At 39.2% G+C, this 22,099-nt stretch overlaps 3 protein-coding genes across 5 annotated transcripts; 2 read left to right on the top strand and 1 right to left on the bottom strand.

Moving 5' to 3' along the window:
• Positions 1–1,069: 1,069 nt before the first annotated feature.
• Positions 1,070–12,749, top strand: LOC111235769 (CTP synthase 1-like). Its single transcript, XM_022764302.1, has 18 exons — positions 1,070–1,234; positions 2,220–2,400; positions 2,702–2,872; positions 3,088–3,188; positions 3,908–4,024; positions 4,234–4,317; positions 4,571–4,651; positions 5,400–5,551; positions 5,884–6,016; positions 6,176–6,264; positions 8,331–8,425; positions 9,606–9,668; positions 9,809–9,852; positions 9,960–10,056; positions 10,145–10,200; positions 10,374–10,470; positions 10,652–10,796; positions 11,294–12,749. Exons 2-18 carry the CDS (start codon positions 2,235–2,237, stop codon positions 11,367–11,369), a joined length of 1,767 nt encoding a protein of 588 aa, XP_022620023.1. The 5' UTR covers positions 1,070–1,234; positions 2,220–2,234; the 3' UTR covers positions 11,370–12,749.
• A 713-nt stretch (positions 12,750–13,462) lies between these two features.
• On the top strand, positions 13,463–17,969 carry rab42 (RAB42, member RAS oncogene family). 3 transcript variants are annotated; one of them, XM_022764260.1, is made up of 3 exons: positions 13,463–13,648; positions 13,917–14,139; positions 15,160–17,969. In XM_022764260.1, the coding sequence occupies exons 2-3, from the start codon at positions 13,922–13,924 to the stop codon at positions 15,608–15,610; spliced, it is 669 nt and encodes a 222-aa protein (XP_022619981.1). In that variant the 5' UTR covers positions 13,463–13,648; positions 13,917–13,921; the 3' UTR covers positions 15,611–17,969. The 3 variants fall into 3 exon arrangements, with proteins under 3 accessions (XP_022619981.1, XP_022619980.1, XP_022619982.1); XM_022764259.1 differs by having other exon boundaries at positions 13,463–13,711; XM_022764261.1 differs by lacking the exon at positions 13,463–13,648 and adding an exon at positions 13,722–13,777.
• A 102-nt stretch (positions 17,970–18,071) lies between these two features.
• On the bottom strand, positions 18,072–21,635 carry taf12 (TATA-box binding protein associated factor 12). Its single transcript, XM_022764262.1, has 6 exons — positions 21,498–21,635; positions 20,544–20,772; positions 19,809–19,886; positions 19,408–19,522; positions 18,614–18,702; positions 18,072–18,417 (listed from the first exon to the last, which is right to left on the bottom strand). The coding sequence occupies exons 2-6, from the start codon at positions 20,622–20,624 to the stop codon at positions 18,382–18,384; spliced, it is 399 nt and encodes a 132-aa protein (XP_022619983.1). The 5' UTR covers positions 20,625–20,772; positions 21,498–21,635; the 3' UTR covers positions 18,072–18,381.
• Between the last annotated feature and the right edge of the window lie 464 nt (positions 21,636–22,099).

Raw genomic sequence — 22,099 nt, 5'->3', positions numbered from 1 at the left:
AGAAGTGGAATTACCTTTGAATTGCCCTCTTTGTGATCTTGAGATTGCAGAGAAATGAGGGAAGCACAGTACCTCTTCATGCTGGAGGTTAATGTGTGTCTGTGCTCACTTGTCAGATGTAATTGAAGGGAACAGCTTATGAAAATGAGGTGGCAGGGATGAGGTCTTTAATTAGATCAAGATCATGGACAGAAATGAATTAGAATCACCACTCTCATTACCCATAGCAAAACTGGAGCAGCACGACAGTGAATAGATGAAGGAAAACTTTAATCTCTCAGACACAGTGTTACTGTATGAAGAGGGTTTTTAGGGACTACTGCTCTATTTTGTTGTGCCTCACTTGACCAAACCAGAATTTAAAAGTGTACATTTATGCCATTAATCTCCATGTTGCTATATCTGATGCATGATATCATAAACTCACTTAGTTCATTACTTGTGAATAATCATATGCATGTTAGAGCTCAATTTAGCCTAGATAAATGACACATAATAATGCTACATAGAACTCATATGCCATCTGGTGGTGAGATTGTTTGAAGAACAAACAGAAAAATAGCAGGTGACAGAATTAGATGATAAAAAATAATCAAGATATTTTTGAATTTATTAGTAAAAAAAAAAAGATGCATTTTTTTCTGTAACCTGATAGTAAATATGAGTGATGAGTGATGAGCAAATGTGATGGTATTTGATTACATGTCCAACAATAATCTTGGCAAATACGTCAACTTGCTGGACAGGGACAAGAAAACATGATTAAATGATTATGTTTTATTGAGGCAAATAATTTGTTATTACTTTCTATCCTATTGCAAAAACGTACACTTGCACTGACCTTGAAATACTTCATTCACTCCAACACATGTGATGTCACACGGTGACGACACTGCACTACGGGAAATTGCTTCCCACAGAAAAGCCTCACAGGAAGACTTTCTCAGTAATCTACCCTGATTTCATCCACCTGATTGGTGGATCTTGTGGGGGCGGTCGCCTGAGATTTGCCTTAGAGGTAAAGAAAAGGGCATAAAGTCGTCCATAAAAAGCCAAACGGAAAGAAACAAACTGTACCAAGGCGGAACTGTGAGCCTCAGTCAACCTCTCCTACACGTGCTTCTTCTGCAGCAGAAACGTGGAGTTTGATGCTTCGTAATAGAAGAAATTTCATACAGCGATAAACGTCACCTGTCAACACACCTTTGGACGCCAGTTTCTCTGTAGCCGTTAAGTGAGTTTGTGTTTGATTTATTTGGATTTAAGGGATCCACGTTTTGTCCTAGAAAGGCTGTCAACAGCTAGAAATGTTGCAAAGTTAGTCGTCTCTAAATTGTTAGCTAGCTGGCTAACTGAACTGCTGTTTGTTGTAGACTGGGCATATTTACGTCATCTCAGTGTGGATTAAATGTTAACGCTCAGTTTGGAAAACTATGGTTGAGGGAAAATAGTTTGGCAATTCAGAGAACAGTAGCTAACTAAGCTGGGTCTTACTTTTCAGTCACTCCGGTTAAACAGCTTTGTATAATTGTGTACATTTAACCTCACGTTGTTAATTAACACTGGCATAAAGATTGACGGAATGATAATTACCCTGAAGGCTCAAGGAAGTTTCCCTAACATTTGCGCGCTTACTGTGTGACTGGTATTTCCCGCCATCTTCATTTTCACATCATGAAATATAATGGCGGGAATTGAAATAACAGTTCAAACTGCAATGACTTTCAGATGTGAGACGCTTTAAACACACTTTCAGTTGAAGTTGCGATACCTTTTGATTTTAATCCGATGTTCAGTGTCGTCATTCTTTATGTGTCCGGTTAATGTAAAGGCATAATCCAGCTATCCAGATGTAAACAAATGTGTAGCTCCATGTCAAAGTTTGAAAACATGGTAGCTTAACCTGCTGCCGAATTGACTGCCTTTAATATTTTCTGGTGCGGATTCAGGGTTGTTTCATGTCACATTGGTAAAAGTTGAAAACACAGTGAGAAATAAGGTTACATGTAAGGCTTCTGGTAGTTTGGTCAATACTGTAAATGAAGCCAATTGTAATTTAATATCCACTTGAATAATATAGCATTACCACTGCTCATAATATCTATATTGATCTCACACGTGGTCGAACAGATTCAGTTGAGCAGTTTGAGAAATGCCTGGGAGGTATAGTAAAAAGTGTTTATGCAGGTTATTTACTTTGCCTTGTTTTTTGTGTTAAGTCTTCACATGCCACTATGAAGTACATCCTTGTTACCGGCGGTGTCATATCTGGCATTGGCAAGGGAATCATTGCCAGCAGCGTGGGAACAATCCTCAAGTCCTGCGGCCTTCACGTCACAGCCATCAAAATCGACCCCTATATCAATATTGATGCTGGCACCTTTTCACCGTATGAACATGGTGGGTAATTGAGTATATTCGACAAGGTAGCTTTTTTTTTTTTTGAATTGTCTTTGACGGTATCATCTGCTCATTTCCTTTATTGTTTGGTTGAGTTCTACAGTTGTTATATTTGACAAGATGCTGTGTGAGAGCACGGTCTAGTTGGTAGACAGGCCGCCCCCTTAGCTGAAGTGCATTGAGTCAAGCTTTTTCAATATGATTGATATCATCTCAACGAGAAAGTACTGAATTACTTCCAGTTTTGGATCTGCAGTTTCTTAACCCTATGATAAATGCCTATTGTGTCCATGTTGTGCAGGGGAAGTATTTGTTCTTGATGATGGCGGGGAGGTGGATCTTGACTTGGGGAACTATGAGCGTTTCCTGGATATCCGTCTTACTAAAGACAACAACCTCACCACTGGAAAGATCTACCAGTCTGTAATCAACAAGGAGAGAAGGGGAGACTACCTTGGCAAGACTGTACAAGGTTAGAGATTGCTGTATTTAATTTGCTGGTGGTGAAAGGAGACTTTGATACAAAGCAGGTTATTAGGAAAAGCAGCTTTACGTGTTTTTCTTTGTGACTGTTTGTGGGATATTTGTATTTTTATGTCTATATTTAGGACAGAGAGGGTCCAATGTGCAATGCAAAAAATTTTTACGTGACTTTTTGATTGTATTTACCCGCGTCTGTTTTCTCAGTGGTGCCCCACATCACAGATGCTATCCAAGAGTGGGTAATGAAGCAAGCCAGGATTTCAGTGGATGACGATGGTGTGGAGCCTCAAGTTTGTGTAATTGAGGTAAGTTGTTCTGTCAAGGCAGAGGTGAATCTTGTATTCAGTGTGAAAGGACACTGAGCACAGTCTTTCTAAGGTCAGAAGTGTCTTGTTGCCATGGGCCACTCTTAAATGATTTTTTGACTAGGGCATTTTTCTGCTAGTCTGTTTAAAAAGAAATGGAGGAGGTTTTCGATCAGAAATGAAATCAAGCATGTTGCCTCAAGCAAGAGAAAATATTGGCTCATTCGGCGGTGGGAGAAACTGCTGAACCTACACAAGTGGATGAGCCAATGAAGCAGAAAAACAAACAATATTTTTCAAAACTGAAAAATCGAGGAATTTAAAAATTCATTTGTCAAGGAGAGTCTGAAATTATCCACTTGTTTAAGGAATGAAAGAGACTACAGACTGTTTTTTATTTAGTTAGAAAACTCAAACCAGTCATGGTAGTGGTAGAAATAAAGTGTTTGTTTGACAATATGTGCTGTAGGAGTATTTCATCTCTTGTAAATTTGTAGCTGAAAATGGTCACACCCTCGTAAACCAAGTTAAATTATTACCCTGCCTCCAGCAGTTCCTTTCATGCGGCATGAATCAAAGGCAGCTCTGACAGTATTATGGACTGGGTGCAGCAGATGAAATTCTGTACTTTCCAAGTCAGAGTATGCAAGGTGCTGAGAACCATCCTGGATGCTCATGCATGCACTTCTGTGGTCTAAGCTGGTGTTTTGTGTCAACAGCTGGGAGGCACAGTGGGGGACATCGAGAGCATGCCCTTCATCGAGGCCTTCAGACAGTTCCAGTTCAAGGTGAAAAGGGAAAACTTCTGCAACATCCATGTCAGCTTGATACCACAGGTATGGCGGACAAATGAACACACACATCATGTATTCATCACCAAATAACACAGGGAGCAGGATATTTGCAGGGTGACTGTTTCAGCATTATTATTACAGTTTACTGTAGTTTAGGTTTTGTTATGGTTTTTGAATTAAAGGACAAGAGCTATTGGAACAGTCGAACCAGCACCATTAACATTATGAGGTGAATTTGCTTTTGTCTCCAGCCAAATACTACAGGAGAGCAAAAAACCAAACCAACTCAAAACAGTGTCCGAGAGCTCAGAGGACTGGGCTTGTCTCCAGATTTGGTGAGTCAGATTTACGATTTGTTCTTAATCTTTGCTCACCCCCATGCCTCAGATATTAACCCCATATAAACCCACTATGCTATCTTTCTCTTTATGTGTAGATATATCGGTAATTCTTCATCTCATGGCATAAAACAAACCAAAAAAATTAACATAAAGTTTAAGATATGATCTTTGCATAGGCAACTTTGAAACTGTACCTTGGTCCTGTTGTATAATATGATTTAGAAATAAACATATAAAATTTTGTCAGATTATGTGCCGCTGTACAACGCCCCTAGAAACGGCTGTCAAGGAGAAGATCTCCATGTTTTGTCACGTGGAGCCCACACAGGTGAAGTACCATGATTTTTCTACAGTAAACCTCATTTGAAATTCTGTGTGTAGAGCATGCTGCCAACATTAGTTATGATCTAGTGAAATTCCTGTTGTCCACCTACATCTGCAGCTGTGGTATGGTACGATGTATTTGATAATAGAAGACGTATACAGTACATACAATATAAGAAGGACATGAGCTATGGAAGCAAGGTTAATTACTACCACATTGTTTGTTAGTATCAATTAGAATTGAATGATATTTGATCAAATTGTTATCTGATGTGTGAAAGTGTTGGGCACTGGCTGGTGCCTTCTGCTGGAATGTAAGAGCAATGGAGATGAAATTAAAAATATCTTAAAAAGCCACATCAAGTAAATAACAGTATAGTTCGAGAGTGATGTAATGTTAATGTAGAATAATTTTCAAACATTCATTTATTTCATCAGGTAGCCTGTTTACAGTCAATTATATGTCACAAGTTAAAATCACAGTGTAAATGAAGGAGTAGTCTGTGATCCACAACAGGAAACTGACAAGTACATAGCAGGGAAAAACAATTATGCAAAACAAAAATCTGTCAAGCGACCTTCAACAGGCATCTCACCTGAAACATGGCTATTTAATAAAGTGTTGACAGTGTGTTGGACTTGACTTTTATTTTTTGTTAGTTTTTTTGTGAAATAACAGTGTATAAATGTTGACATTGCTCAGCCCTACTGTCAGGTACAACTGAAATAACATGTTTTGTAACTCTTTCCAGGTGATCTGTGTCCACGATGTCGCCTCAATCTACAGAGTGCCTCTGTTGCTGGAGGAGCAGGGTGTCGTGAGCTACTTCTGTCAGCGGCTGAACCTGCATGTCGAAACTAGGCCCAGAAAGATGCTCACAAAGTGGAAAGAGATGGCTGATAGGTGAGGAGGCTTGTCTTTGTCACTGACTTTTTTCTCCCCTAGTTTTGTGTCTTGCTCGAGAAAAATGAGGATATGGACACAAATGATTTACTTTTTCAGGTAATGGACCAGTCAGTTTAACCACAGAGACAGTTTGTCACCTCTAGGAATTGTTAGAAACCAAAGATCGTAGAACTATGAAAGACAAAATGTTCCTCAGTCACTACAGCACACTGGAAGTGGAAAGTAAAATCCACTGAACATTGAATTGTTCTTTGAGTAGCTGTGAGGCTATGACTATGATTCAATGATGCACCGGCTCAGTTCTGTGAATCATCTTCCTCTCTGCTCAGATCTGACCGTCTCCTGGAACACGTTTCCATAGCCCTGGTGGGGAAGTACACCAAGCTATCCGACTCCTACACCTCAGTCATTAAGGCCCTCGAGCACTCAGCCCTCGCCATTAATCACAAACTAGAGGTCAAGGTATGGAAACATTTCACGCTTTTTATGTTCTGCATATTCATGTCTGGATTTAGCATCACTGCTTTGTAGTTCAGAATTGGAATAGTGCCTTACAGTTTTTCAGTCTGTTGGCCATGATGTTGACTGATCTCCTTCCAAATGCTGTGTTTGGTATTACAGTACATCGACTCTGCAGACCTGGAGAGTACCACTCTGCAAGATGAGCCAGTGAAATATCACGAGGCCTGGCAAAAACTCTGCAGCTCTGAGTGAGTAGACATACCCGGGAGAACACAGGTGCCAGTAGGCTTGGATGAGGTTTGACACTGGTGATCCAGTGCTATTCATGCCACATGATGGCAGCAGAGTGCTGTCATGCCCGGTGGTTCACGCAGCTTCATGAAACGGGTCAGTGAGGACTTCTGTGCTTTATAGAAATGCACAATTTTTTATTATTACTTTTCAGAAAAAAAAGAAGAACTTAAATTTGGGAGTTTTAAAGCTTATTTTCGACTGGGCAGTAAAATGGGGATGTTTGTATCCAGACTGCAATCAAAGAAAGGGTTGTAGGTTATTGGTTTTCTTGTTTTTTAATAAAGAAAAGATGCTTTTGTTAATGATTTTTTTTATGCATTAGTTGTAAGAGTTTATGGAGAAAAGCCAGTGTGTCCTACTGTAATCAGTTTTTGATCATTTCTGAACACATAGCAACTCAAAAAAGAAAATTGCATGTTAGACAGCAACTTAGTCCAGTAGCCATACAGTAGGTTTTTGAACTATCTTACCAGACTGATTGCTGTTAAGCAGCCTAGCGTTCCAGAGATGAGCACAAAGTGTTTAGTGCCATAGAAAAATCTCCGATCACTAAGTGTGAAGAAAAATGAAGTCTGCACTTACATGCTCAAAGTCTCCCAATTATACACACATAATTATCATAAGAAAAATGGTATTATGTGAATACGGGTGAAACTGTGAGGATAGTAGTATCACTATCACCACATCTTGCATTCAAGTACATGTTACGTCTCCCACCATTAAACATAAACAGACATGTTAATGTAAATTCTCAGACTGTCTTCAGTCTCTCTGTACAGGTGTTTATACACTCAAGGTCGGGCTTCTTTTTGCTCTCAGATCAGTCTAATTTCTTTTTGGGATGGATTGCACAAGATGTTGGAAACATTCCTTTGAGAATTGGCTCCATGTTGACATGATAGCATCACATTTATGCAGATTTGTCAGGTGCACATTCATGCTGCCGATTTCCTGTTCTACCACATCCCTGAGATGTTCTATTGGATTCAGATCTGGTGACTGGGGAGGCCACTGAAGTTCACTGAACTCACTGTCATGTTCATGAAACCGGATTGACACGACTTTTACTTTATGACATGGTGCATTATCATGCAGGGAGTAGCCATTAGAAGATGGTAAATTGTGGCCATGAAGGGATGCACATGGTTTGCAACAATACTCAGGCTGTGGCATTCAAACCAGGATTGATTTGTATTACGGGGCCTAACGTGTGCCAGGAAAACATTCCCTACACCATTACACCACCACCAGCCTGGACTGTTGGCACAAGGCAGTTTGGGTCCATGGATTCATGTTGTTGATGCCAAATTATGACCCTACCATCTGCATGCCTCAGCAGAAATCCAGATTCATGAGACCAGGCTGTGTTTTTCTTGTCTTTAACTGTCCAGTTTTGGTGAGCCTGAGCCCACTACAGCCTCAGATTTCTGTTTTTGGCTGACAGGAGGGGAACCTGACGTGGTCGTCTGCTGTTCCGCCTCAAGGTTCAATGTGTTGTGCATTCTGAGATGCTTCTCTGCTCATCACAGTTATAAAGAGTAGTTCTCTGAGTTACTGTACCTCTCCTGTTATCTTGAGCCAGAACTAGTCCGATCTGACTTCTCATCAACCCGGTGTCTATCTGCAGAATTGTCACTCACTGGATGTTTTTTGTTTTTTCCACCAGTCTCAGTAAAAACTCCAGAGACTATTGTGTGTGAAAATCCCAGGAGATCAGCAGTTTCAGAAACACTCAAACCAGCCTGTCTGGCACGAACAGTCAAAGTCACCAAGCTCACATTTTTTTTTTTTTCACCAATATGATGTTTGATGTGAGCATTAACTGAAGCTACTGACCTGTGTCGACTTGATTTTAATGCATTGCACTGCTGCCAAATACTTCGGATAATTGCATGAATAAGCAGGTATTCAGGTGTTCCTAATAAAGTGCTAGATGAGTGTATTATGTCATATTTTCTCAAAAAATAACCCGGAGCACCTTTTATAAAATGAACTGTCATTCTTTTCTTCCTCCTCACAGTGGCGTGTTGGTACCAGGAGGATTTGGTGTGAGAGGGACAGAAGGAAAGATGCTGGCTATTAACTGGGCGAGGAAGCAGAATAAGCCGTTCCTGGGTAAGAGAGATTGGAAACTACTGTGTCTCATAAATTCTGCCTTCTCCATTATTTCACATTCAAATTTCATGCATTTCATAAGTGAAACAGATGAAGACTAGACATGAAACATGTTGTTCCGTCCTATCTGTCGACTGATGATGCAGCTTCATAGTTGTGTTGCTATGCCAGTGTTTGTAGATAACAGAATTAAATTAACAGCTAAAGTGCCTTTACTGTAAAAAGTATTTGTTGCTTTGAACTGTCATGTTTTGTCGTTGTACAAGACTGAGTCACAGTTGATGTTGTTAATGTGATGATGTTGTTTGACACAGCATAACAGAGACGTGAAAACAAACGTCTTGGATTAATATTAAGTACAAATGGAAAAAAAATAACAACATATAATTGATTGCACAAGTATTCAACCACTCTGACACCACACTTAAACCACTTGAAGCCCAAAGTATGTAGACGTCGGATATTAAGTTCACTGCCCATCACCTGTATGGCTGCAACATGCTGTAGGGATGTTTCAGTGCAAAATGCCCTGGAAGGTTTGTGAAGGGCAAAATTAAAATGTTGAAGGAACATCTGCCACAGTCTGCCTGAGAACTCGAACTTGCCAAAGCTGCTACACACAAATATACACGGTGTTAATGTATTTGATAGCCACAAAAGAATCGAGAAAGTTAGGACCAAACTTGAAATAATCTGAGCGATCAGTCAAGGACAAGGGAGAAAAAAATGTATTTAGGTGTATGAAGTTGTTACAGATCCACTCTATGCAAAGACTCCAAGCTCAAGTTTCTGCCAAAGGAGACTGAAAAATAGTGCTGAGGAGCACAGATAATTGTGCAATCAGTTGCTTTGTGTGTAGGTTTGTATGTAATTTAGATCTTTTTATTGAGATTTGTTCTCACTTTGACATTAAAGCATCTTTGCTTTATCTGTTTCTTTTAGGAAAAAAAAAAAAACTTAATTGCATCCACTTACAACTTTCAAAAGTTGTGAAATAATGAAATAAAGTCCAAAGAGACGTGAATACTTTTTATAGGCACAGTATAATAAAATGCAGAGACAGTAATGTTAGCCATGTAAGTGTCGTGCTCAGTGGGGATCTTGTTCAGTCTTTCTTTATTAATGAGTCCTTACAATAGCGCTCATTATGCAAGAATCCTGCTGGTCTTGTTTTGTGCAGGGGTCTGTTTGGGCATGCAGCTGGCAGTGTGCGAGTTTGCCCGCAATGTTCTTGGATGGCAAGGTGAGTAATTGCACAGTTCAGTTGGACACACTGCCATGAAACGTTTTAATTCCTGTGGTTTCTAATTTAATGATGAAAGATCCTTAGTCGTACTGCGAAGTTGATTTTGAGCTTAGATCAATTTCGCTTATCTTTTTCAGATGCAAACTCAACAGAATTTAATCCCGAATCCAAACACCCGGTGGTAGGTTTCCTTTTTTTCCTCCCCACAGTGCTCATATCACATCACATCACATCATGTCAGTGGAGTCTTCAGCTGAATGGTTTTAACATCCTGTTTGATCTTGGCAGGTGATTGACATGCCAGAGCACAACCCAGGGCAGATGGGCGGCACTATGAGGTTGGGGAAGAGGCGGACGATTTTCAAATCCAACAACAGTGTAATGAGTATGTATCCTCCTGAAATAAACCGACTACTGACTTTTTAGACTTTCCAGCTGTTGTGTTTCTGATGACTGATATTTCATTTTTGCAGGAAGACTGTACGGAGGCTTGGAGTATGTTGAGGAGAGGCACAGACACAGATTTGAGGTAGAGATGAACATAAGGTTTCAAAGCTTTATTTTCAAATAAAGCTTTTCAAAAGTATTATATCAATACAAATGCATACTATATAATTGTGGGGGCTTGAGGCTCCCTTTTAATCCTTCTGTTTTTTAGGTCCAGATCTAGTCTTGAATTATCATAAAATAATCTTGTTTTAGGTGAATCCTGAGCTGAAGCACCACTTTGAAACAAAGGGTCTTCAGTTTGTTGGTCAGGATGAGGAAGGAGAGAGAATGGAGATCATTGAATTGGAGGGTAAGTGGAAAGTGTTATAGAAAACAAGCATCCGCATGCTGCCAACAATAAATACATCATGCTTTCTCTTAAATATGCTTTCCCCTTTGTTATGATATATGAATATTTTACCCATGTGTTCAGTCACATGCCTATGAGGCCTAACGTAGAGGAGATCAAAATGTCTGCTTTTTTGTTTCAGGCCACAATTACTTTGTTGGAGTGCAGTACCATCCAGAGTTCACCTCAAGGCCCATCAAACCTTCTCCTCCATATTTTGGTCTCCTGCTGGCTGCTGTAGGAAAACTCCAGAGCTATCTGGCCAAGGGCTGTCGCCTTTCTCCACGGTAAGCTCAGACAGCACTTACTTGTACATCATCCAAAAGTTGGTTAGTGGAAATTAAAATGAAACTGGTAAACTGTGATGCACCAGCAGTTTATCCAGCTCTTATAAATTCTTAGAGATGAACTTGTTCCATTCTTGTTTTATTGGCATTTCATTTCATTGTTTTAAATCTATATATATTTTCTCTTGTGTTGTTTGTTGTTGGCTTGTTGCTTACTTCTGTAGCAATGGCTTTAAACTTGTAAGACACTGTGAACATCAAATCAGCTCAAATTTAGTTGCTTTGTGAACATTAGTTGTAATTTACAGGGATATTTTAAGTAGGTGTCATAATGTACAATGTGTTATTATGCTGTGTAGTTGTGTCAAAAGTCCCGTGGGTGTTACATCTCCCGGTGACAATTAAGCATCACCATTGCATCTGCACCATATGAAAGCAATCCCTATCAGGTGTTTACTGCTATAATACTCATTTTATGTTTTTGCCTTTCATTGCAGGGACACTTACAGCGACCGCAGCGGCGGCAGCTCTCCTGAAGCTGATATCTCGGAGCTGAGGTTCCCCTCTTTGTAGTTGTACAGATGTGTTCGTGTCACTTGTGCAGTTAAATGCAAAGCCCAGAAAAAAACAACCCTGTCTGCCCTTAATTGACGGTGCAAGACCGAAATTCATGTTAAACTGTTTTTACACTCTGATTGGTACATGTTATTACTCATTTTTACTCTAAATACATAATGCCTTCAGCAAGACTGTCTTGCTGCTGTCTGTTCATGCTTTAGAGTTGCTGCAATAAGCAAAAACCAGAATAAAATGTTTACGGGGGACTTGTAAGAAAGGATGTGGACATTGTGGAAAACCTGTAGAGAATATGGGCAGTAGTGGGGGGTGTATTTGAGAAATCAATGGGAAAACTTCACCCTCATCAGTACGTTTGGGTGTGAATATTAAGAATTGGACAATGTATTTTCCAATTGGATATAGAAAGCGTAGTGACAAAGGGCTAAGATGGGAGTCGGGAACTGTGCAATTAGGTTTTTGTTGGAGCAGCCATCTTGCATATCAATCCACTTCAATATATGAAAATACTGATAAGAAACAATCGTGTTTGACTTTTACTTTACCTGTGTTGTGACAAGTGACATATGATTGATACGGTTGCCAATTAGAAATGTTTGTTACTGTCTGTCTTACCATCTTATTTCATGTATTAATGTATTTTTACTTTCCAACTGAGAGATCATAGCACTCACTCAGGGTAACTACACAAAAATGTGTAAACTACACATCTGGTTTCTAAGAATTCACAAAGTTGGGCTTTTTTTTTTTTTGGCTGTGGGATATATGGGAATTTTCCTGTTGTAATGAGGTGAATTGTTTTAAGTGTTATTTAATATCACAAGGACACTGGGTTTTAACTTCTGCATGTAACACAAAAGTTTGTCTTAAGTTTTTAATCCTTAAACCTGAACTCACCGGCTCAGGTTGCATGACTTTTTTTTGTTTGTGACCTTTTTAAATGCTGACATCAACACAAACGGTTTTGAACTCCATTGCCTTTTACTATCATATCTGATCCGCAGCTTCTTAAAATGATGCAGTCATCTGACAATGCAGCCAACTTAGAGTGACCCTCGAGTCAACAGTATTAAATGGAAAAGCAAGCTTGGCATTCAAAGCTCACATCATGAAACTGATAACTAAGACCTAAGTTTGATCTCAAAGCATCAGTAGCAGCCAACTGTAGATGGAAAGCATCAAGCTACATTACAGTTACATTTTTGCATGGAGCATTGCAAAATTGACCCGGATAGTTAAATTATTCCTGCCAGTGCATTTGTTGATCTGTTACTGACCCAAATGTATGAAAAACATATTTTTATATTTATGAAGTTCAGATGCATGTGATTCAATATGTGCATTTATTCTGAATAAATAAAATTTTATTTCTCATGACACCTGGGCCTTTATTGTAGCTGAGCTGTGAATCATGGTAAGTTCTGCTTTGCTGACAGCAAAACTAAAAAGTTGCGCCCACACCCTCCATTAAAAACCTTTTGTGTTCACTGATGCGCAATGTTTATATGTGACGTTTGTATTCAGACCACAGATCGTGCCTGTAATAACTGTTATCATCTGTGTTTGATGTTGAAGTAGCCAAGATGTCATCACTAAATATAACTACGTAGACATGTAGTTATCACTAAAATAGATATTGTAAATATAACATACTGTTAGCAAACCTATTGTGGAAAAATGACTTGCATATCCTGAGCCTTTCCCTGTGTATCCCACGGGATGTAAAGCTGTATTGTTATCAACTTCCCTTTTTAGGTGGCACTGCTCACTCTTCAGTCAAGACCATAAAGTGATAAATATCTGTTGCAAACTGTACGGGCAAACAGTAGTCCACACTCATTTTCTGTGATTGTTAATGATGACATGTAATAATAAATTGGTGACAGTAGGAAAGTGAAAACCTTCCATTGATATAATAGAAAATACAGGTACTACTTCCTTATAATCCTTCACCCGCTCTTTCCCACATCTGGCCCTCCCTTTCCATAACGGCCCTCCCTGTGTCCTTGTGCTCTTGCCCCTCCTTTTGTCAAGTATCAACAGGCAAACTTTAGAAGTCCACGCCCCTGCACACTCATGCACATGCTTACAGTAGCAGCAGCTCGGACGAGAACTGCAGCAATACCGGGATCTACTTTGCGGGACAGATTTTTTTTTTTTTTTCTACTTTTGTATTGGATTTGAGGAGCCACCATAGGAATGAGACTGAGAGTTGTGCTGCAGTGATAATATACACAGGAGTGTGGGATGACTGTGAACACGCTGCTCTACTGATTGTGAGATTAATAAGGAGTGGCTGCTGTGGTTGTTACTCAACATTTGGAGCGTCAACACACAGGGTACAAACTGCTGGGAAGCTGCTGTGGGATTGCTAGGTTTCATCCTTCTCCATGGTGCCATCTAGGGTGTTCACTATTCTCCTCTTGAACAACTCCTAACTTTACTTTCAACCTCACTGAAAATTACTGCACTGTCTCTCAAGACTTATTCTCTACACCACTGTATCCTCACAAGCTGTCTTTGTCACTCTTTTCCCACCACCAGCAACAATGGACCTGACGTTGTGGCAGTACCAGTTCAGGATCATCATGCTGGGGGATTCCACGGTGGGCAAGTCCTCCCTGCTGAAGCGCTACACTGAAGACTTGTTCCTGGAGTCCATCAACCAGACGGTGGGTGTAGACTTCTATGTTCACTTCCTGGAGGTGGAGCAGGGGGTCCGTGTTAAGCTGCAGTTCTGGGACACAGCTGGACAGGAGAGGTTCAGGTGAGGATAAACTCATCTTGTGACAGATGGGACATCGTGTCTTCTACATCTGTGCTTCTACCAGTGTTTGGATTCTTTACATTAATGGATGTCTTAATATATCACAACTGCACAAGACATCTTTATGTATCAGGCTTGGTAGTACAGTGCTTTGAATACAACAGTAAAATCGATAATGAAAACAATGCCATTCTTATGACGAATATTCAAGATACGTCTGGTATGCATGCAAATATGCTATTCAAATAAACTACCACTGCTTATCCCATTCACACCCGATCAGTTCATCAGTGTTTGCTTTCAGCAAAACACTGTATCCACCCTGTCACTCTCTCAAGATCAGTGTGCACTGTTATGCAGTATGTGTAATGCTTAAAGTGGAAAAGGCAGATCTTTGAAAAGGCATTATTCTCCATGCTCAGCATATTTAATGAAAGAACTAGGGGTAACTTGTTTCATTCTGTCTCTAAATTCATTATTTCAGTTCTCCAGTTGAATGAACCGTAGCAAATTGCAAACTGTGCCTGTTTATGTTTACCCCCTCTCTGCATGGTATCAGTTGCCTGCTAATCCCACATGAGTCAGCTAAAAGCTCAGGCAAATCTGGTTTGTTTTCATAAAGAAGTATTCTACTGTAGAAGTAAGTTTTCACCAGCTGGCAGATGGGAGGATCCTTTCCTATAAGCCCTTCCTGTGGTTTCATCATTCAGTGACTCACGGGAGTACTACATGCTGTTGACTGATGACAGTTTCATGATTAGGATGAAAAACACAGTGGTTATCGATTTCTTACTATGAGACAGAATGTTTGTCAATTTGCTTATCTAAAAGAGCTCAACCCAAACAGTGCAGAGAATCAGGTGATTATTTGCTCTCAGGAACAGAAAATAAGTTGGTAGCAAAGTCTGACCTCTGCACTGCCCAGTATGTGTTTTGGGTTTTTTCGTGAGTTGAAATGCAAATGTCTTCACTCTCTTCCATTTGTTTTTTTTTCTTTGTCTCTGTTTTTTCTCCCCTCAGGTCAGTGACCCGTTCTTATTACCGCAACTCGGTCGGAGGCCTGCTGGTGTTTGACATGACCAACCGAGCCTCCTTTGACCATATTAAGGAGTGGCATGCTGAGGTGTGTGAGCGAGTGCAACCACATAAGGTTCTGTTTGTCCTGGTGGGCCAAAAGAGTGACCGAGATGATTCCGGAGAGCGGGTGGTGAGTCGAGAAGAGGCTGAGAAACTGGCCGGACAGCTAGGGATGCCGTACGTGGAGGCCTCTGCCAAGACAGGCCAGAATGTGAGGGGGTGCTTTGAACTTCTCACAAGACGGGTCTATCAGGGTCTTTTGAGTGGTGAGGTAGAGCTGCAAGAGGGCTGGGACGGAGTTAAGTGCGCTGCCCCACAGTCGCTGCAGTTACAGAGAGCCAGCCTGGCTCAGCCCAGCACAGCCCCCAAGAACAAGAAGAACTGCTGTGGTTAAACTGTAGACTGCCGATGGTCACCTATTCTTGGAATGGTGGTGATATTTTAATGTAATGTGTGACCATCAGGAAACGCACTGAGTTGAAATGCATTTTTTTGCACCTTTATTGTGAAGATAAAATTTTTAAAACTTAGCAGGAGACTGATTTGAAAAATTTTGTGACCTAATATGTAGAATATGTTGACATTCCTAAATGGGTAAAGATTTAGCTTACTTAAGAAATAAAGGTTTTGAGTAATTGTTATTTATTATACATGCTACAGTGGCGCAGGTCAGGTGGTCTACCACTTTGGACAGAAATACCTCTAAAAAATAGAAACTACTAGATGGATTGCCATGAAATTTTGCACAGACATTCATGGTCCCTTGAGTATTATTTTGATCTGACTAGTGATCCTCTGACTTGTTCTCAACACCACCTTTAGTTTGACATTTGTGATTTTCGAGGGAAATCCTACTATTGGATGGATTCCTTTTAAAATTTGCAAATGTTCAAGGTCCCATGTCTGATGGTTAACTAAAGATAGCTGCAAAACTCACCATTCCCCTCATATGGGCTTGGTGTTATCGCTAATTATCAATGTTAGCATTGCTAACAAGATAAATTAAGATGGTGAACCTGGTAAATATTACCTGCTAAACACCAGCATGTTAGCATTGTCCCTGTGAGCATGTTAGCTTTGTGACAGTAGCATTTAGCTCCAATGGGCTGTAGAATTTTGGTTAAATGCAATATTCATAGGTTTTTGTTTAAGACTTTGAAAAGGTCAGGATAAAAGTTTGTGCTCTCGTCTGTGAGTCACTAGGCTCACAGCTTATCAGACTATTGTTACATGGATTTACGAGGTCATTCCACCTTAGTTCAGTAAAAAGAGTGGTTGTATAACATCTAGAAACTGGAGCTTTTCCCTTTTTCAGTTTAATAGGTGCTAAAGATGAGACTTGGTCACCACTGAATTCAGTCTACATCATCCCTACCACTGATTTTCGTACCTCAAGACCCGTGCACTGGAAAAGTGGTTCCAACCTGGAGGTCTGGCCCACTCAAGATATGTGAGGGGATCACATTTGATATTTTTATCGCTTTTAATTAATATTTGGTTCCCAGGTCATGACCACACTTAAGTCATAACTTGTAACGACTTGTAAATACATCTGGTTTATTTTTGAGAGGTCACAACCCAAAAGGTTCAGAGACACTGCACTACAAGGACATTCTGCTCTTTCCTCAGAACCCATGGACATAAATCTATGATTCTTGTATGTGTTGCTGTTGTCCTATGAATAACTGGCAGCAGTTAAAGTATTAGGTCCCCTGGTTGAGATTATAAACATCACCATAGGCCTTTATGTGGACTAATCTCTTGGGCCTGAGTAGATGTCAGGAAAAAGCTTTGTTGAATCACCAATAATTGCACAGCATCCTGCGAGTAAGTGATTGTTTTTAGGTTCTGTCGTTGAAATTAATTAAATGAAAACTCTAGGGTGCCTTTGGATATTGTTCTTTTGAAATGTGAGAGGTTTCCATAGCAATTACTGTTCATCCGGCTGATGAACAACCTCCTGTGTTTCTGCAACAAAAATGCAGACAATTTATTTTACTAAAATGCAGATTCCCTGATAGGTTCTCACACTGTTGTCTGTATACTGGTTTGTGTCCTTGGTTCACTGTAAACATATAGCGAGTAAAATCATTTTTATCTCAATATTTTAAACACTTTTGCTTCAATGTGATCCTTCAAAGCTTTGATGTAATTCATGTACTGTACATTAGTGTGGTACTTCAAAAACTACTGGGAACTTCAATCATAAATGTGGAGAATTACTATTAAATGAAAAGCAATATGTTAACTTGCTTTAGGTTAGTTATTTTAAAGCCTTACCTACTAACTTAAACATACCCCTTACCTATGTATATAGCTCATTTGGCTAACTCCAATCTGGCAACAGAAGCCATTCTGCAAAACTTTTTTTTTGATAATATCAGTCGTTTATTATTTTTAATCTGACATTATGAAAAGCCAACATCTGGGGATCATTTCTTCAATCATTATTTTGATGCAATTTGCTGAATTAGACAAAAGTAAAAAATAAAATGTATAACAATGGTTGGAATAAATGTGTTAATGTAATAAAACCTACAACATTCAGTAACAATACAGCACATATATATCAACAAGAAAGAAAAAGAGTTTACGGTATATGTTGCCACTATTTGCAGTATAAGAATTTGGTATTATAAATCTATTTATTAAAAAAAACTATTATCAACAGCATTGTATAAGTAGAGTGGGTAAACAGGGGAGCCATAATCTTTTACATACTCAACATTTATGATTATCTATTATTGGCAAAATAACACCAAAGATCATTTTGAGAAGGCAGATGACATTCACATCCAAAATGCTCTAAAGTATCAAAAAGGCACACTGGATACAGCACTGGTCACAATCCAAAATGAGTATTCCAGTAAATGTTTATTGACAAAAATGCAATGAATAGAGTTCTGCCAGGCTTAGCTTAATGCAAACAAAACAGAATCAGAGACAACAATTATATTGTGTGATGGTGCTGGCAGAACACTCAAAAGTTAGGGAGACATGACGATGAAACACTAATGTCAAAAGAAAAAAAAATCCCCCCCCCCACCCAAACCCTCTCTTTCTTAATCTGTCTCAAAAGATCCCAATTGAAAAGGAAAAAACAAAACCATCCAAAAAGAAAAGAAATTACACAAAGTGGGTACAACATATTAGTGTACGGTCTTGCTATTTTTTGGTTGTCTTGCGGATCAGCGCCATTCTCTGAAATGAAAAAATTGCAAAATGTTAGATTCAGCCATAATGTTCTTTCCAATACTAAACAAATTGATATTACTGAAACATCCCAATTATATATCAGCTATAACTTTTCTCTAATTGTGCACACTCTACATGTACTGTACCATTAACAAGAATATTCCCATATGTCCAACAGAAACAAAGCCTTCTTATTGCTCACCTGTTTGTGAGCCTCTGTGGTGCATGCCTTCTTGAACGGCCGGATCTCATCTGATCCATAACCAGGAATCCACATGTTCCACTGACGTTCTGAGAAAAGCAATGCAAAAATGTCAGCAAGACACAGGTTGTATGAACTAATCAGGCCTTCAAACAAATAAACACTATAGCAAATTTTCATGTTATATTTCTATCGGGGCTATAAATACTGTCAGGCTAACTCAGTCTATCAGCAAAGTGTCATTCTCTTCAGGATCTAAATTCCATTTCATTTCCAAAAATTGTTAAATGTGTCGTCAGGGTTATAAACAAAACAATAACAACTTCTGAAACTGTCTTGTAACCATTAAGTGTGACGTTCTGTGTGTGCTCTACACTGAACACAGAAAAGCAGCAGAGATGTTTATGTAACCGCCAGTGATTTGGTTGCCATGTTACTCAGCTTCAGTTTAATCTGCCAACTGTCTGAATGTTTTGTAAAATTCAAACGGAACAAATCTGCTCCCTTCAACTACCAGTTTTTTTAATGCATAGAAAGTTTGACAAATAACATCTTGCATTCAAAGTAACTGTCATATTTGAACATAAATTTTTATTATGCATAAAATTAATGAAATAACATGAATAAGAAATGAATGATTCACATATCAAAATGGCATGATACATTCTGATACAAGTCCTGATACCATCATTTTTCACACTTCAATTTTTCTTTTGCGTCAAGTAAAGAGACAATAAATCCACCTGTGAAAACATCAAATGGTACAATCTTGCAAAAAAGCCACAGCAACTTACCAAGATGTAATTGAACATCCTTCACCTCTAAGGTGTTGGACTTGCGATGGCGTGCCAGTTGACAGGCTGCTGTCACTACACTCTCTATAAAGTCATCTGCAATTTGTAGCAGCATCTGAGAAAAGAGGCATTTTGAAAATCATCAATCATGTTCAGTAAAGGAAAGCTACATGCCACAACAGCTGGAAAGTCCCTTGTGTTTTCAGCTGCTCACACCATTTATCATGCAGCTAGGGTTTCAGCAGAATAAAGTTTCCAAGTGATGGATGTGGCAGTAGGTTAGAGAAGCTTTAGGGAAACAAGTACAGGCAAAATGTAAATGGTATTAATTTCACAGGAAAACACTTATTAAAAAAAAGTACAGTGTAAGTTTCAAACTGCAGTTGAAAACACAGACAAACCTCCTCAACATCCTCATCCAGCTGCTCATTTGGGTCAATCTCTCTCACCAGGTCCTGCAGCTTCTTTTTACTGAGCACCTGGAACAGGAAGCAGAAGTATGCATTCACTCAGTATCAAAAGAGTTCAAGGGTGCAGATATGCGCTCTACAGTAGTGTAGTGGTGGACTGAATTGCAAAAATTTTAATTTAAAGGCCCAGGAAATCGGTTATGTGGCTAAACATGACTGATATTTAGATAAGATATTACATATAAAAATGAAATCTTCATGCTAAATATAATACCATTTCATACAGACCAAACTCAACATATAATCTGTCACTCTGATCATTTGAGGAGGGAAAACAAGATCTGAATTGGGCAAATTTTACCATGAGACTGTCCCACTCTTTGGGGAGCTCTTATGTTAAGGAGAATAAAGGCTGTGGGGACAGCTAGTAGAATGTCTCATGCAAAACTGCACAGCTTTGGCTATGATCAAAAGGATTGAATAAATCAACATTCTCATTACAGTTCATATAACTGTACTAGGGCAGTTATTCCATTTTACAAAAAAAAAAAAAAAAAAAAAAATTGTAGCTCATATTTGCAGGGGAACTGTTACTGCTTCTAGTTTACAATATTGGATCCATGTAAGTGTGCAGTTTGCAAGTCAGTGGGACTCTATATAGGTTCTGGCACAACAACCCAGCCTAGCAGCAACGTCTTTGGATTTGGTGAAAAAATGTGAACTAACCTGAGATCCTTCTGGACTGCTTCTGCCAGCAGGACCAGGGCCCCCCAAAGCCTTAACAGCTGTGGTGGTGCTGTTAGCCATGCTGGTGGCCGCAGGAAATGTGGAGGGACTCTGAAGTTTCACAGGAGGCTAAACTGTTGCGTCTCCTCTGTGTCAGAGTCCTGAGTGAGAGTCCAATGTGGGCACAGGTGTGATGGGTTATCTTCTGACAGGGACCACGTCAGTAAATCTAGGGTAAAGTGAGAAATTATACTAATTAAGTAATTTGGATAAATAGGCTGATCAACACTTTAAACATATCAGAATCTTAGTGAAAAAGCTTTCTATCAATGTTTTAAGTTTCTAGTTTTTAACTAGCTCTCGACCTTACCCTGTAAAGTGCCTTGAGATCATGTATATTATGATTTGGCGCTATACAAATAAAATTGGAATTGATTTGAAAATAGTTTTTTACTATGTTTATTCTACATTAGTTTCTTATCTAATAAAACAGTAAAATCACGGTTTTATTTATTTGCAATGCTGACATTTCAATCTTTTCCATGTTAAGCACTTAGTACCTTAGTTTCGAACGTTTCTATATAGATACTTTATGATTACTTGAACTATTTTTATGATGTCAAAAAATGTTTGCTAAATGTATTAGCTACAGGACACATGCAGGGATTTAGCCGTCAAACAACGCTAATGGACCTACTCAAAACATTAAAGTAGCAAGCAAAACAACACCACATTTATAAAATACAAACACCACACGGGTAACTATTCAGTGGCTGTGGCGCTTCAACAAATAAAACAAACTAAAATACTGACGCTAACATAACGTTATGTGCTAAAAACAATAGCCGCTATCAGGCTTTGACGTTAGCCGGGGAGGCTAATCTAGCAGCTAATCTAGCAACGCGGCTTTATACACGCTACATCTTGAATTTACGCGTTAAACTGACATCTTACCCAATTAAACAAACACTATCTGTCCATGTTTCGACGCCGTTGTCGGTAATGTCTGAGGATGATACAGAAACAGCGTTTCGGATAGCCTCCGCACGGCTAGCAAAATGATCGAGGATATTTTTCACTACTTCCGCTTTGTTTATGCCTACTTCCTGTGGCAACACGTCGCCTCTACTGTGTCACCTGCTGGTTATTTTGTAGAACTACACTAGGATTTAACAAATGCATGAGCCCCAAAACCAGCATTATATGTAAAAGGCTTGTACATTTGCCAGTTTTTAGGTTGATTTGTTGAATATAGTTTATGAACTTCCACACTTTCCGCAGTGTGAACTTTGGTACTTAAATGCATCAGTTGTTATTGGATGGAGCAATCTATGTCTGAGAGTTCAGAGAATTTTTGGCATTTTTGCAAAAAGAAACTGACTTAAATGATCAATAAGTTACCAAACCCGTTGCTAATTCATTTTCTTTAAATCAACAAATTAACTAGTCTTTTTAATCTCTGTGCCTTGGGGAATAATGAAACTACCATGTATAGTAGCCTATATAACAACATTTTCTCTTCCCTTTCAAGGTTAATTGGGCCATGACAAACATGC

The sequence above is a fragment of the Seriola dumerili genome, unplaced genomic scaffold (assembly GCF_002260705.1).
Source record: "Seriola dumerili isolate Sdu_G_001 unplaced genomic scaffold, Sdu_1.0 BDQW01000533.1, whole genome shotgun sequence".
NCBI classification, from domain to species: Eukaryota; Metazoa; Chordata; class Actinopteri; order Carangiformes; family Carangidae; genus Seriola; species Seriola dumerili.
The sequence above is the reverse complement of the archived record's forward strand: the minus strand, read 5'-3'. Positions and strand labels throughout refer to the sequence as shown.